Genomic DNA, 16,167 nt, shown 5'->3' with positions numbered 1-16,167 from the left:
TGTATGGTGTCAGATGGTAACTGTATAAAAATACTGAATCACGATATTGTGCAGCTGAACCTGATATATTTTATGTCAATTATAATTCAGTAAAAATTAGAGGTAAACAGTGGCTTTCTTTGGGCAAGAAAATTATGAGCGATTTCTGTTCTCTTTCTGCTTTTTATCATTTTTCAGTTCTTTCCACAATGACCAGGTGTTAACCCGTGAAACGATGAGAAAATTAAAAATAAATATATAAATAAAAGATAAAAAATTATGAAACATTTAAAAGATGTCACAGAGGTATTATAATTCCTTTCTGGGGTGGGGGAAGGGACACACACACACACACACACACACACACACACACACATAGCCAACCCTTGAACAGCTGGGTTTGAACTGTGTGGTCCATTTGGATGCAGATTTTTAAAAATAAAGTACTGTGTATTTTTTCTCTCTTATGATTTTCTTAATAAGATTTTCTTTTCTCTAGCTACTTTATTGTAAGAATACAGTATGTAGGGATGCCTGGGTGGCTCAGTGGCTGAGTATCTGCCTTTGGCTTCTTAGGACATGATCCCAGGATTCTGGGATGGAGTCCCACATTGGGCTCCCCGCAGGGAGCCTGCTATTCCCTCTGCCTGTGTCTCTGCCTCTCTCTCTGTGTCTCTCATGAATAAATAAATAAAATCTTTAAAAAAAGAATGCAGTGGGTAATATATATAACCTACAAAATATGTGTTCTTTATGCTATCAGTAAGGCTTCCAGACAGGAGGCTACCACTAGTTAACTTTTGGAGGAATCAAAACTTATACATGGATTTTTGACTATGTGCAGGGTTGGGGTCAGTGCCCCAACCCCCACGTTGTTCAAGGATCAACAGTATCACCTTCATAACCATTATCTAAATAATGGGGTAGCCAACCAAATATGTAGGTTAATCTTCCCTGAACAACCATTGTTTAAGTCCTCTCAGTAGGTCCTTATTGGCTAGAGGACAGAGTCCAGGTTCCTTTGCCAGGCACCCAGGGCCCGCAGCTAGGACACAGCACGTCCCCCAGCCTCTATCCCCTTCTACCCCCGTGTGAGCCACAGCGGGGCCACACTTGTCAGTGAGCAACCCACCATTAGGCCTTTGTTCAAGCTGCGTCCCTGGCCCATCATGCCTTTCCTCCTATCTGCCAATCTTCAGAGGGGCTGGGACATGAGGTGGGCAGATCCGCCCTCCAAGGTGTCATGAGAGAAAGGTCCTTACCGACCACAGAGAGCAGCAGCAGGACACTGCAGATGACGATGGACACAATGATTGCGGTCTCACTGCCCCCCAGCTGCAGCGTGGCGATGGTCTGATTGAAGTTGCCTACCTGGATCTGTGTGGAGGTGGGGGGAAGGGAGCTGTAGCTTCCCTGGACCTGTGCCTTGGCTCCTCTGCTCGCTAGCAGTGGGGTCCTGGGCAAGCCGCCTAACCTCTTTGAACCTCTGATGCCACATCTATAACCCAGAGACAACTGCGCCCACCTCCCGGGGATGCTGGGAGGGCTAAATGAGGGGATGCTTGGCAAGCCCTGGCTGAGAGGCAACACTCAGCACAGAGGGCTGTGTTTATTATCGCAGCCTGGGAGGAGCTGCAGAGCAGCCAGAGAGGCAGGGCAGTTCACAGGGTCTGGCTGCTGTCGCCAAGTACCTGGAAGGCTGTTCCAGGACACGGGGAGCAGGCAACGTTTGAGGATTCAGAGGGCATAACAGGGTCTAGGGTGCGGGTGCAAGGGAGTTTTCCCAGACAGAGCCCTCCTAGGCAGCATGTGCTGCCTGGGAAGGAGCGAGCTCCCCATCCTCAGAGGTATGCAAGCAGGTACAGCCTAGTAAAGGTCCCACTTCTGGGCTCTCTCTGCCCTCCTGTTTCCCTTCCGTCTGTGACTCTGCATGGTGACTGGCAGCCCAGACTCTAGGTGGAGCATCAGGTGGAGCAGGGGCAACTTCTAATGCCCTCTGACGCTCCAGCCCCATCAGGCCTCTCTGGGGCTGCTCATTGACCAGGAGCAAGTCACTAAATTCTTGGGCCTTTCAATAGAGGACGTAAACCTCTGCTGTGCTCCCCTGGCCTCTTCCACTGAGCATGAAAAATGTTTAGCTCTGACACACAAGGAAGGGGTGGGCCCTCAATCAGATGGGGCAGGGCTGGGGGCCAGGTCCGCCTCCACCTAGCGCACCCTGTTCACTCACTGTGATGGGCAACTGCCCCTCGGCTGTGCCCAGTGACTCATTGACCGAGCAGTGGATGACTCTATCTGAGACAATCTGGATGTCACAGGCCACCTGGCCTATCTTGATCCGGTACTCGTGGCTCTCGAGCCCCAGGCTGTCCTGCTCCTTCTGTGGAGGCAGAGTGTGTGTGGGGGGGTGCTCGTTGCGGTGCACGGCTGAGCCCGGCCCCATTCATCTCTGCCCTGACGCCCACTGACACTCACATGGATGACCAGGGTGAGGGGCTCCCCGGGGTGGTGCTTGATCCACTTCTCCCTCTTGGCCGTGGAGAACTGCGGGTCAGGGAGGTAGTCCAGGCGGAACCTGCTGCCGCGCCGCGCCTCGTCGGGGTCCAGCAGCTCCTCCGCCACGGCGGCCTCGTCCGCATAGGCCCGCCCGTTGATGAAGAAGTCCACAGGTGCTGATGCGTTGCTCAGGGCCCCAGGGGATGGGCAGGTGATGAGGGTGGAGTTGAGAACTTTGCAAAGCTAGTAGGGGAGGGCCAGGGCCAAGGATGGGGATGGACAGACAGATACAGAGAAGTGACAGATACGGAGAAAGGGGAGAGATTGAGGTTCAAGGAGACAGAGAGGGAGAGACACAGCGATGGGGGAGACGCAGTAGGGTGAGGCCCACTCAATCAGGGCTATGCGCTGCTCCCCACCCCACCTTGGCCCCTGCCCCCTCACCGTGGGCTCCCGGCCAATGTGATGCACGGCCATGGACACATTCTGCACCATGTGGAAACGCTCACCGGCCACCGTGATGGTCCTGCCGCCACTGTGGGGGACAGCAAGCCCCATCAGCCCACCTGCCACTCCAGAGCGTGAGCTCAGCCTGAGGGTCAGGGTCTGGGGTCTCACCTGACAGGGCTGCGGCGGGGACTGATGGCAGTGATGACTGGGTTCTGCATGTACTGGAAGGTGAGGTTGCTGCGCACGCAGCCCCGGCGCTCAAAGCGCACGCACACAGACACGGGGGCCGGCAGGGCGCCCTCAGGCACCGTGCAGGTGATGCTGGTTTCCGTGCGCCTGTGGGAGGGCAGTGGTGTCATCTGCAGGCCCCGACCTCCCACTGATGGCTCCCGCTTGCCCATCGGCGGGCACAAGCCCGTGCACTTGGCCTGGGTTCCAGGGCTCCTCTGCCGCTCCCAACCTGGTCTTCTGGCCCCATGCACAGAAACCTGTTATTTCTATATTCCTACTGCCCCACCTCTGCTCCGCTGTGCTTCCCACCTTCAACACCTTCCCCCTCCTCTGACCCTGCCCATACTTTCCAATCTTCTGCTCCATCCCACACCATCCAAGAAGCTTTTTCCCAGAGCTCCTCTCTCCACTGCACCCCTGCTGAGGAGTGGCTCTAAAAGCACTGACTTTTTCCCCAATCTCAGATATTTCGATTTCCTGAGGGAGTGTCTGCTTTCCCCTGGGGGCTGAGACCACTGGGCTCCTCTTGGTATCCCCTAGTAATGACCATCCTTGGGCCCTGGTACACAGGAAGTATATAATAAAAACAGGCATTTCACCAAGAGGTTGTAGACCACACCACTGCCACCAAACACAACCCTGGGCCAGCCAGAGGATCTCAGAACGTGTACGATCATCACCATTTTCGATGAGCTGTCACTTACAGAGCACCTACTGTATACCAGGCACAGAGTACTATTCATAAGTACTACAGTATGAGTACTACAGAGAACTCATACTGGTTCTTACTAGATGAGGATACTGAGGCTCAGAGGGGGAGAGGGGCTTGGGCTAGAGGACACAGCAGGTGAAGACCCAAGTATCGCTTGGTGCAAGGATGTCACTCCACTCATCTAGCACCCCCACCCCAACTCTCCTGGGGTAGGAGTAGCCCAGGACCAGGGGCTTACACAAGCTCTGTGCAGGGCTCTGTGTCATTCACCAGGACTTGGAGCTCGGAGCCCACGTGGAGGTCGCTTCCGTGAATTATGATTCTGGTGCCCCCGGCCTTGGGGCCCTTGTCAGGCTCCAGGAATTGGACCAGGGGCAGCTGTGGGGAGGAAGACAGGTGGTCGGGCCTCAGGGCCTCAGGCTATCCCCCGAGTGTGGCTGGTGGGGTGGGCAGGAAGGTGGGCGTGGCCTCCCTTACCACGTAGGAGAAGCGCTCCCGTGACTTGCCCTCCTTGGAGGCGTTCACTGTCACCACGTCTGAGAATGGCCCTGGGGCTGGCCCTGTGGCACACACAATCCTGGGGGGAGGCAGCTTTGGTCAGCGGAGTGGGCTGAGCGTATCCAGGGCTGGGTATTCTCCCTTAAATAATTCCTCCCAGTCCACCCGGAGGGTGTCTGAGCTCCCCACTCTTGCACTTGACTACCCACCCCTCCCACTCACAGTGGGGGCTGCTATCCGGCCAGGGCACCCAACAGCATCACCCACATCAATACTGAAATCATTCCCCCCCCCCCAAAATGAAATCATTCCCCATCAGGTGGAAGACAGCCACTCTGAAACCCCCAAGTGCCACCCTGATGCCAGGCTCTTCCCTGGGACCACCCTCACCCCAGGACTTTCCCACACTTCTGCAAAGATACGAAAAGGGGTTGGATAAGACGGTCTCTTTGGACTGAACGTTCTCCAACCATGAGGACATCTAGGCTGGTAGACTGATGGCCTTTCTGCAAGCCAGACTTACAGTCCTTTTCCCCGCCACCCCCAAGGAAATCCAGCTCACTCCCTGCTACTCTAGCAGCCCTCTAGCCCCGCGGCTGTAGGCCCAGACCCTGGTACCACACCAGCAGCCCCACACTTCGTGAACTCAAGGTTTTTGTTGTTGTTTTGTTTTGATTTTTGTATCAGTGCCAAGCTTCTGTGGAAGTGGAACTGGTCTAGGGGAACATGGGAGGGCTTCCCAGAGCAGCAGGCATTGAAATGGAAACTTGAAGGGTAAAGAGGAGTATCAGAGCAGAATGGGCAGGATGCACACGGACAGGGGATGGACTTGAGCAAGGTCCAGGACACCTGGAGGTGGGCCACTTCTGGGGAGCAGCAGGGTGCCGGGGAGGGTGGGATGGCAGAGGGGAGAGAGGAGGGCAAAGCTGTGGTTGGCACTTTTGGGGGCAGGTCGCTAGAAGTCATTCAGACCCCACCCTGGGCACTGCCCACTACTTACTCCTCTGACACCGTGTATCTGCTAGCCAGTGGCTCACAGGCTACGCTGCCAACCCACACTCCATGGGCCACATCGCTAAGCCGCCGGCCTAGATTCCTGCCTCGGATGGTCAATAGGGTCCCGCCATCCAAGGGGCCACTCAGGGGCTCAATCTGCCAGGGGACAGAGGATGAATGAAGTTCTGAGGCTGGAAGGTCAGCAGCCTCCTCGCTCGCCCACCCCCACTATTGCATACACCCAGGAGGAGGCATGACCACGTCCACCTGCTGCTCAGGAGAAGGTACTGGCTCTGAGAGAGTTGGGACCACTGCTCACTTGACAGGTCACTGGGGCTGCCAGTGAGGATGTGCGTGCGGGTTACTGAGCCCACGTGGGCGTGGGGATGTGAGTATGCATGCACAAAGTCAGTGACATTGGTGGGGGGAGTCTCCAGGGGACGACGAGGTCCGCCTCCCAGTGGCCACGTCTGACCACATGATCTTGCATCCCAGCCAGAACTTATTGGGCCAGAGAGGGGCACCTGGCCAAGGCTAAGCCAATGACAATCCCTGTAAGACTTTCATTATTTAAGTTAATTTTTAGAATTTTATTTAAATACAATTTGCCAACATATAGTATAACACCCAGTGCTCCTCCATAAGATTTTCTTCACTGAAACTGAGGCTTGGTTATTACTGATCTCAGTTACCATCCTATTGGCAAGGTTTCCCCGACCTCGCTATAAAAACTAGACACAAGCTCCAGCGTCTCTCCTACCCCAGACTCTCCCCTTTATTCTGTTTTTCTTCATAGCACTTACCACCTTCTATATGTAAATTATTTATTTCCTTACTTATTACTGCCCACCCTCCTCCCCCACTACACCATTAGCTCCATGTCGAGGGTGGTACTTTGTTTTGTTCACAGCTGTGTCTCCAGCACAGAGGGGGCCTCGCACCCAACAGGTGCTCAGTAGGTTTTACTACATGCATATGCCTGGTCGTGTGCAAGCACAGGTGCACGGGTCTGAGAGCCCATGCGGGGTGCTATGTGTGTTGCACATGCAGGCATGTGGTATGACAGGCCTCCGTGGGTGGGGGTGCTTACCGTGCGGATCTCGGGGGCAGGGCAGGTGCCAGGCAGGGGCTGCAGGGGCCCCCGCAGGCGGCAGCCATCACTCCACACGCACAGGTGTCCCAGGTCCTCCCGACCTAGGCACTGAGAACAGTCGGGGCTGCCCATGGCACAGTTATAGACTTCCACTGGGAGAGACATGATGGAGGCAGCACGGGTCAGCGCCCCCATGACCACGGCGCCCTCTGCACTCACCCTCGTGCTGTGGTGTCCCACCTAGAGGTGAGTCCGGGTTCTCCAAACTCTCCAGGGCCTGTGTTCAGCACAGTGCAGCAGCCACAGCCTCATTAAAATCATCTGCCCTCACCGTGACTCAAACAAGTGGGAGCTCTTTATCAGCCCCATTTGACGGATAAGAGACTGAGGCTCGGACAGGAGGAATGACTTGCCCAAGGTCACACAGCCCGTGTGTGGCAGGGCTGGGCTTCACATACAGGCCTGAGTGGAACTGTTTACCCCCCAGTGGAGCTTGGGGATGCTGGGGAACCACTGAGCAATGTGGGCTCTGTGGGAACCAGGGCCTCAGATTCTCAGGGTGGCCCAAGAGGGAGTGTGGGGAGGGTTCTTCAGGGCCTTGGGTATGCAGGCTGGTTCTAGGGTCTCTCTGGGGCTTCATGGTAGGGATGGGGGGGTATGCTCACCAGGGATATCCAAGGCTCTCCATGAACAGACTCTTAGAGAACTGACTCAATACATGTAAGAGCCGTAAGGACACTAGCCACCATCTGGGGGTGCTGACTAAGTCCCAAACACAGCTGTAAGATTTGTGTGCATCATCTCAGCAAATCCTCACCAAGCCTTCTGTGAAAGGACCTGTGCCTCATGTCACACGGGGACAATGAGGCTCAAAAGGGAAGGCTGAGGAAGTGCCCAAAGCCGCGCAGCCATTTTGGGCACAGAGATGTCTGGCCCAGAGAAGTTGCTCAATGGATAAGTACTGAGCGAGTGACCAGGTACAGAATGGCAAGGCTGGGATCTGAGGGCCTGTGCGTAGGGAACAGCAAGTGGGACATCTGTGCCTGCAGCGAGCACTGGCTGAGTCCCCCAATGCAGATCCCCACCCATTAAGGCTGAACTCCCTGGGGACATCTGGGTAGGTGGGGGTCCCCACCTGTCATGGGGTCAGGGCTGTCCAAGAATCGGGCTGGCTGCCCCTTTAGCTGGAGGCTGAGTGGAAACACCTGGCTCTTCTGGGTTGTGTGCAGCTGCAAAAGGACAAGAAAGAGCATGAAGGACATGGGTGATGTCTAAGTCTCTGCTAGGGGAGGGGATGGATATCATGAAGACAGGAGAGGGCAGGGCTGTTGAGGATGGGGAGGGATCAAAAGGAGGAGGGGAATAGGTGGGAAGGAAGGAGTAGAGCATCTGGACTTATACAGGCCTTTCCCCACCCCTCCATCCCTCCACACTGGAGCCACACCACTTACCACCACTTGGTTGCAGTGTACAGTGGATTCATTCACCCATATGGCTTCAAAGACCTCCTCTGGCCCAAAGCTACATTCTAGGGCTGCACCCTGGGAAAAATGGGGGCATTGAGGAGTCATATCAGCACTCATTACCCTCTACCATCAGCACATCATGGTCTACCACCCTGAGACGTGGGCTGGGTCTTACTCGCAGGCTCCCACCCCCTCAGAATGTCCTTCCTGGCCTTCATGTCCAGTGTTTGAGGGAGACACGGAGTAGAGTAGGTGAGAACCTAGAACTTTGCTCTTGTATTCTCCATGCCACCAACACCCCCCAATGGCCTGAACCAATGGCCTTTTACTCAGCTCACAAAGTCCCAGCTCTTTAGCATGACTAGCATTCAAGGCTCATCCCAGTAAGACTTCAACCCACCCCCCCACTTTCTGTCCCACAGGCCAGTGCCCATGCCATAGCAGGACACTCTGACATGGAACAGGCTGCCCTGCCCTCGGGCCTTTGCCCAGTCCATTGCTCCTACTCAACAAATCTCCCCTTTAACCCTTTAACTACCCTGCAAAACTCAACACAGCCTTTAGAATCCAGCTCAAATGTTCCAAAGACTTCCTAGATCCTCCCCTTAAATCAGGTGGGCACCCCTCATTTGACCATTTATTCATTTAGCAGAGGGTAGGGTGCATGTGAGGGGCTCTAGGAAGTTCCTAAAGCCTGCTCCCACCCTGTATGTTGAGGACCACCCTCAGCCCCCTACCCAGGCTCTGTTTACACTGGTCTCCCCACTCCTTGGGAGGGTTGGGGTTGGATCTTAGCCTATGTGACACTTCCAAGGGCAGTGGATGGCAGTAAAAGAGCTCAGGTTCTATCAGTTTGAATCCTACCCTCTGGCCCTGCCTTGCTGCGCAACCCTGTGCAAGTGGCTTTCCTGTCTGAGCTTTGGTATCCTAAATTTTGTAATGGAAACAGGCTTCCCTACTCAGTAGGGTTGCTGGGGAAACTGGAGATCATGTATCTTTAGTGGGTTACATACTGTGGGTAACTAATCTATGCTAGCTGTTAGTATGCAGGAGGTGCTCAACATGTCTGTTGACTAAATAAACAGGGCCCAATGTTGCACCCTCATCTTGCCCAGCACAGGCCTCCAGGGAGCAGTATCAATAAATATGTTCTGACTGAACAAACTCAGGTTTCATGTGTGTTAGGTCAGCCTCGTGGCAGGACTTCCTGTTTATATCCCTGTTGTCAGCAGATGTGACACCCCGAGGAGAAAACAGGTCAGCACACCCCTCTGCCCTGGCCTGACCCCTCTCCCCCTCTCACTCTGAAGCTAACACAGGAAGGTGGTTGTTGAGCTCATTTGCCCACGCTAAGCCAAGAGGGGGGTCCATCCTCTTGAGCCTCTGGGCTCAGGCCTCAACCCCTCAGGAGAGCAGGCCCAAGCTGTCTCAGGGCTCCCCAGGGCATGGGCTCAGCAAACAGGCACACTGTGTCCCCCAGGCTATACACAGCTGGGATGCAGCAGCCTAGATCCAAACCCAGGGCTCAGGCCTCCCCCATGCCAGGCTCCTGTAGCCCAAGGGAGCAGCACCGCCCTCCAGCGCAGCCCAGCCCAGGCCCCTTCACACTCCAGAGGCTCTGTCCCACTCCTGCAGGGTGGAGTCAGAGGGAAGGCACCTGCCCCTTACAAAGCTCCAGCCACGAGGCTGCCTGACACATCCCAGATGCCCAGCACGTGGTCCCCACGTGTGACAGCTGTCACAGGCCTCTGCTCACCCCCTTGGAAGCAACAGATGGTGAGTCCCCAGGAGCTGGGGAGGGGGACGGCTGGCACACGTCCAGAACTCGTCAACACTTCCCACCCAAGACACTCTTCCAGGAGGGACCCAGAAAGGAGCTGCAACTCCTCCTCCCCATGTGTGGGTGGGGAGGTAAAGGCAGACTGCAGGGAAGAGCACTGCAGCAGGAGTCCGGTGCTAGGGTGCAAGTCCAGCCCTGCATCATGTACCTCAAATCACCTACTTCCCCTCTCTGGGTCTCCTGCTCCCCATCTGGACAAGGGGGCAGTGCAGGGGACCTCTGGCCATTCTTCAGGTAAGACATGCCAGCCATGAACTGAAGAAGTGCGTCCAGAATCACAACTAGGGGCGGGGAAGGCAGGACATGGACAAGGTTCCCCTGTGGGCTGCAGCCCAGCTCTGCCAGGAGAGCTCGAGGGTTGGGGAGTCTGGGGGTCCTGGCCAGGGTTTCCCTCAGAAGCTGTTAGCTACCTGCTGTCCCTTGGGCTGGGCCCTCACCACCCAAGTCTCTTTCCTCCAACCCCCTGTGACCACACTGGGGCTTTCTCAGACAGAACCTGGAAATTCAGAGACGCAGAAGCAAAGTGTGGGTAGAGGGCCCAGAGCCTGGGTCCCCAACCGGGACGGCCTTCTCCCCGTCCCTGCCTGGGTCTGGCCTCCACCTACCTGGAAGGCAGCATTGGCGAGATGCACCGGGATGCTCTGCGAGCTGCCTGTGGGCATGGGTGCCAGGGCAGAGGGCAAGATCTGGGGGCAGTCCTGAGGGTTCTGCAGTCAAAACACAAAGAGGTGAGGGTGAAGCAGGAGCACTGCAGAAGAGACAGGACTCATGGCCCCTACTCCCCGCGGGGATGCCTGCCAGCCCAGGCAGTGAGAAACACCGGGAATAAAATCACAACAGCCGCCACCACCGAGGGAGACGTGCCCAGTGCCTTCCACACACCATCTCCTTTGTCCCTCATGACACGCCTATGGGCAGGAGACTCTATGGCCCCATTTTACAGATGAGGAAACTGAGGCACAGAGCAATGAAGTAAGCTGCCCAGTGATGGAACCAGTGCCCCCGTGGCTGCTCTGGGGCATGCCTCACCAAGGAGGTCAGGAGGCTGAGGCTGAGGCCTGGCCCCATTCCCCATCTCTGGGCCTCATCTTTCTCAGCTATAAAATAAGGGGCTGCACCCACTCTCTGAGACTCGGTCTCCAGACATGCACACATTAAATGATTCAGAAAGAAGAAACTCCAGGCTTCTGGATGGCCTGTGGGAAACAGTCTGTGAGGACCCTGCGACACCAGGTTTCACATCCCTCCCCACTTCTGCAGGCCAGAGTCCCAGCCTTGGGGCAGAGGTGCCAACCCCCAGAAAGTCCCGGATCAGGCCTAGCCACCAGCATTCCCATGGCAGAGGTACAGCTGAGGCCAGGTGGAGCAGGGGCTACTTCAGAAAAAAAAGGGAGGGAGGGAGGAAGGAAGGTAGGAGAGGGAGGGAGGGGGGATGGAGGGAGGGAGGCCAAGAGCCAGAGATTCAGAAAGGTGGTGATACACCTGAGGTCAGGGGGCAGAGCTGGCCTTTGAACTCCTATTGTCTGCCTCGCAGGCCAGAAACAGGCCTGAACCTGAGGCCTAGGGTGAGGGGCAGAGACCAGGGGGCAAGGCTGGGCCCACCATGCCGCCTTGGTGACCTCTCTGAGCTTCAAGCCTGGAGCCCTCAGCCTGCACTAGGTTCTTCAGACCTGAGGGTCCCGGTGGGCCACGTCCTGCCTCCTCACACTCTGTGCCTGACCTGCTGAGAGCCTGAGAGACAAGGGAACTGGGGACCCTGCAGCAGCCATATCAATCCAGGGGCTGACAGTCTTCAATCTGGAGGGCTTCCTGCTCTGCTCTCCTCCTGTCCAAGTCTGGTTGGGGACAGACTGGGAATGCCCTGAGCCATGTGTGTCTCCCCTGAGGTCACCCAGCCAGGGCAGAGGCCTCTGGGAATAGAATTCGGGGGCCTCCCTGGGGTCTTCTGTCCTTATTGTTAACCAAGAAGGGAGTCCTCAAGGGGAACCGCAGGAGCCCAGCATATCGCTGGACCTTGAGGGAATACTGAGAAATGACCACCATGCCAGTATCAGTGGAAACCGCTGGCTCACACAGCCCTCCCTGTGCTCCTGGACCGTTCTGAGCCCTCGGCACCGAATCAATTCGCCAAACCCTAACTCCCAACAGCCCTGTGAGGTAGGTACAATCGCTATGCCCATTATACAGCCCAGGAAGTCAGGGCACAGAGAAGCAGAGCAGTTTGCCCGAGATGGAATGGGCAGCACAAGAGCCTCTAGTTGTCCAGACTGTTTGCTGACCACCAGGCCCAGCAGCCTCACCCAGACTGGTCCGTTTCCCGAGGCGGAGCCCACTGCAGACGACGGAGGCCTCGGCTGCCGAAACCACGCGGCCGGGCCCAGGGGAGGCCCCTGAGCTGACCATTCTGTGGGCCTGGGCCAGCTCAGTGTGAGCACACACAAATCCCTGTGCCTCCAAGCTGCTGTCCTGCACAGTCGCGTGTGTAAACCCCATGGAATTTCAGAGAACGGAGCCCACATGTTTGCAATCAGTTTTCATGGCTGCTGCCAGTTCTGCCTTTGCAACTGGCCGGGGGCTCCGTACTGTCCTCCCAGCTCCAGTCTACCAGCGGGTAGGTGGCTGATGGGGGGTCTGGGGGGTGAGGTTCAGAGCAGGGGGAGCCTTCCACAGGAGGTTCCCCCACCAGAGGAAATGACATGGGACCACCCCTGAGGATCCCCCATTCTCCTTGATCCTCAGCCAAGATTCCACGACCACTTGGTGCTTGTACCCATTCTACAGAGTGGAACTGAGGCCAAGGCTCCTGCACACCTCTGCCCTCCGTCGGTACCTCCCCTGTCCCTCCCGCCCCAGAGCTGGCTAACCCTCCATGGGGGCAGCTGGAGTGTCTGCTGCTGGCCTCCAGCACCAGCTGCCTCCAAGTCTGGCTTGGCCTTTGGGGAACCTCCCCCACAGTCCTGTGGTTTGGGAAGACTGACTCTACTCCCTAGCTCCAGGGATAGGTGGGCACCCTGAGCCTGGCCTGGGCTCAGCAATTGGTTCAGGGAGCATATGTGACCCTAGTTCAGCCAGTGAGAATTAACTATGGGACTTCTGCAGAACCAATAAGAAAGAGAAGCTCTTCTCGTTTTCTGGGGCTGCCAGGAAATCAGGAGACTGCCTGGAACTGCTGAGGCCGACTTGCTACCGAGAAAAGAGGGCCGCCTGAGCGCGGACCCCACCCAGAGGGGCAGGAAGTCCTGACACCGTGGTGGGAACCCCTGGATCCAGCTATACCTGAAGATGAAACGGTGCCCCCCCCCACCCCAGACTTCACACTCACATGAGTCAATTAATTCTGTTGGCCAAGGCCAAGTTTGAACTAGGGTTTCCCAGCATGTGACCAAAGGCTAGGGGCCTCCCTGCCCCATCCCAAGCCAGGACACGGACACCTCAGGAGGTGGCATCCCCTTTGCTGGCTTCTCCCCTTTGCTGGAATGCCATGCAGGGCACCACCTGCAGGTTCAGGAAACCACAGCCAGTTGCCCATACTCCAGGCAGAGCTGAGAAACTGGGACACCAGGAATGAGGATAGATGCTCGGTCAGCAGTGCCAACAGCCACAATCAACCCGGACGGGAACCCAGTGTGTGCTGGTTCACAGAGGGACTCACCTGTCCCTACCCTGGGCCTCACAGACTCTATCACAGCCTTTCCCAAGTTCAAGGGTCAAGAACTGGCATCCCAATATAGTGTAGCTGGCCCAGGGACCCTGAACCCACCTGACCTGGTCCCTTCCTACCTTTCTGTACCCTCACGATCCCCTGAACTGTCCCCTGTTCCTACCAAACCACTCTCCCCACTAGCTCCTCACAAAGTTCAGGTTCACAGTGGCATCCAGGCCAGCCTCCCTGTCAGGGGAGCCTCCCCTCCCATCTCTCCTCCCCTCCTCCACTTTCTCCTTCTGGGACCCAAGGGAATGGGAAAGTGACAGGAGACTCAGCCCCTGGCACCTGCCCAGGGACACCTCCTTGGCCTAGCCCAAGCCCTACTATGTCCTCCCGGCTCTCGAGGGGTGCAGGCAGATGTGCACACCCCACCCCACCCCGCCCACCACTTGACCAGAAGCATGGCGCTCGCATGGCGAACTGAAATGTAATTAAATGCCAACTTAAATATCAGTTAGAGCCTTCTGCAGGCCTGGGGAGGGGGCTGCCTCTCCTCCTGCTAGATTACCATAATCCTTTGAGACAGGCCCTCTCTATGCCCCCCTGCCCCAACTCCTGGCCCCCAGAGCTGCAGACCTGGGGGAGATGGCTTATGAGGTGCTGCCCCAGAAACACCTCCAGGCTGGTGAGCTGCTATGCATCTGTCAGGACCCTGCCCAAAGGTCCCCTTCCCGGAGAAGTACTACCTGGCCCAATCCAGCAAAGTGGCCACCAGCACCTAAGGAACATAGTGGCTTTTTAGTGAGTACCTACCATGTGTCACGTATGGAGTTGGTGCCTCACAGATGCAATTCTGGATTCCCAGCACGGCAAGTCAGGCCATATTATAGTAGTGAATGTATGGTTTTATAGTAAGTAAAATAGGCAATGGGGAAACAGGCACAGAGAGGTTCAGTAGCTTGCCCAGGATCACACAGCCACAACTCACACCTCAGGCTCTTGGCTCATGATGGGGAGGGCAAAACTATGTCTAACTGGGTTCTTTCTCAGTGCCTTGTGCAGACTTAGGCCTACAAAGGGTGCCCCATAAATGCTGAATGAATCATGTTGAGGCTGGGTCTTCCTCACCCTCATCCCTGTAGGTTACAGCATAAGACTCAAGCTGCCAGCACAAATGCTTTATGTTCACAGTCATTGAGTCCCTACTATGTACCAAGCCCTGGGCTGGGGGCTGGAAGATGTGGTCCCCAAAAGAGAATAGGAGTCCTGGTTGGCCCGGACTGGAAACCTGGCATCCAATGCAGAGGCTTGGGGGCCTCCCCTATGGTTTGGCCACAAAGACTCCCCTGGGGCTCTCTCCCAGTGCCAGAAGGCCCATGTTACTGTGTCAGTCCTTTGAGTTAAGCTCCCAGATGACTCTTCTTCAAAGCAGTGCTGGGGCTCTGGCAGGAGGTACATAGACCAGAGGTTTCCAGGTGTGGGCCATGGAGCCCCCCTGCCCCTTAGCATGTACACATTGATCTCTGCACCTGCTTGGTGGATTCCTGATGAGGTTCTCTGAGCCCAGAGCCAAGAGGCTGGGGCTTTAGATGCTCTGGGGCCTGGAGCTCCTTCCCTAGGATGCATGCCCAGGGTGACCTCCTCCTGCCAAGAATCAGGGCCCCCAGGACCCTATTGGCTACCTCAGTTGTACCATCTGGAAAATGGAGCATCCGTCTCCTGGGGAGAGGACCCTCAGGCAGGGACTCGGTGACTAATATAAGACAGGTCTGAGAGGGGATGAGCTGTGATCTCAGAACCCTGGCACCACCACTACCAACTCCCCCCAGTCTGGCCCCAGCCTAGCCATCCCACCTGGTGGAGCATGACTCAGGAATACTATTTGGTCCTCCCTGGCTTGAAGTTGGGATGCGCTTAGAGGCTTTTTGGGCAAAGACATGAGGCCACCCTATGAGTGAACACACCTCGGAAATCAACCATCTGCAAGGTATGTGGCATCTTCATTTGTATTTCCCCTGCTCCCCAACTCTCCCCACCACACCCATCTGCGGTATAATTGATTCAATCCAGCCATCCCATAGCACCAGAGAGGGCCTGGATCCTGGCCAGCTGTAGAGCTCAGGGGACCAACATAAGCAACAGGACCTGAAAGCATATGGTTCCTGAGGCCAGCTCATCTTCTCTGCCTGAGGAATCACCTACCCCTGGGTCCACAATGTCCACAGGGAGACCAAAATGGGGCCTTTCAGCACAACTCCTGATCTGCAGGAGGGGCTTGGACTCAAGGTCCCAATCTGGTACATCCTGGCCTCAGGGACAAGTGTCCTGACCCCACAGGGTTGTTGAAAATGTTACAAGTAAAATTTACAACCAGCCAGTATTGGGGCACCTGGGTGGCTCAGTCAGTTAGGCATCTGCCTTCGGCTCAGGTCATGATCCCAGGGTCCTGGGATCAAGCCCTGAGTCAGGCTCCCTGCTCAGAAGGGAGTCTGCTTTTCCCTCTCCCTCTGTCCCCCCACCACTCAAGCTCTTTCTCTCTCTCCTCTCAAATAATAAATAATATATATATATATATATATATATATATATATATATATATATATATATAAAGAAACTAGCCAGTATTAGCAAAATGTGCAGAAAGGGGCCCTCCTACTGCATGCAGGTGGGAGTTTAAACTGGCTCAGGCTTTCTGGAGGCAGTTGAGTTAAAGGCATAAAAATATGGTCATGCTTTCACCCCCAAAATGCCATTTCTAGA

General features: G+C 55.8%; 1 protein-coding gene across 1 annotated transcript in view; it reads right to left on the bottom strand.

Moving 5' to 3' along the window:
- The window catches only part of PLXND1 (plexin D1), a 56,857-nt gene that overhangs the window by 16,818 nt on the left and 23,872 nt on the right, over positions 1 to 16,167 (bottom strand). The window contains exons 9-20 of the mRNA XM_055343436.1: positions 10,367 to 10,468; positions 7,907 to 7,996; positions 7,591 to 7,684; positions 6,453 to 6,607; positions 5,367 to 5,518; positions 4,346 to 4,445; positions 4,107 to 4,246; positions 3,094 to 3,261; positions 2,920 to 3,010; positions 2,455 to 2,718; positions 2,210 to 2,359; positions 1,242 to 1,356 (exon numbers count right to left, since the gene is read on the bottom strand). Of these exons, the coding sequence (XP_055199411.1) occupies positions 1,242 to 1,356; positions 2,210 to 2,359; positions 2,455 to 2,718; positions 2,920 to 3,010; positions 3,094 to 3,261; positions 4,107 to 4,246; positions 4,346 to 4,445; positions 5,367 to 5,518; positions 6,453 to 6,607; positions 7,591 to 7,684; positions 7,907 to 7,996; positions 10,367 to 10,468 (1,621 nt within the window). The remainder of the gene's footprint in view (positions 1 to 1,241; positions 1,357 to 2,209; positions 2,360 to 2,454; positions 2,719 to 2,919; positions 3,011 to 3,093; positions 3,262 to 4,106; positions 4,247 to 4,345; positions 4,446 to 5,366; positions 5,519 to 6,452; positions 6,608 to 7,590; positions 7,685 to 7,906; positions 7,997 to 10,366; positions 10,469 to 16,167) is intronic.

This window comes from Nyctereutes procyonoides, unplaced genomic scaffold (assembly GCF_905146905.1).
Source record: "Nyctereutes procyonoides isolate TBG_1078 unplaced genomic scaffold, NYPRO_anot_genome, whole genome shotgun sequence".
In the NCBI taxonomy this organism is placed as follows: domain Eukaryota; kingdom Metazoa; phylum Chordata; class Mammalia; order Carnivora; family Canidae; genus Nyctereutes; species Nyctereutes procyonoides.
This window is presented reverse-complemented; position numbering and strand designations above follow the sequence as displayed.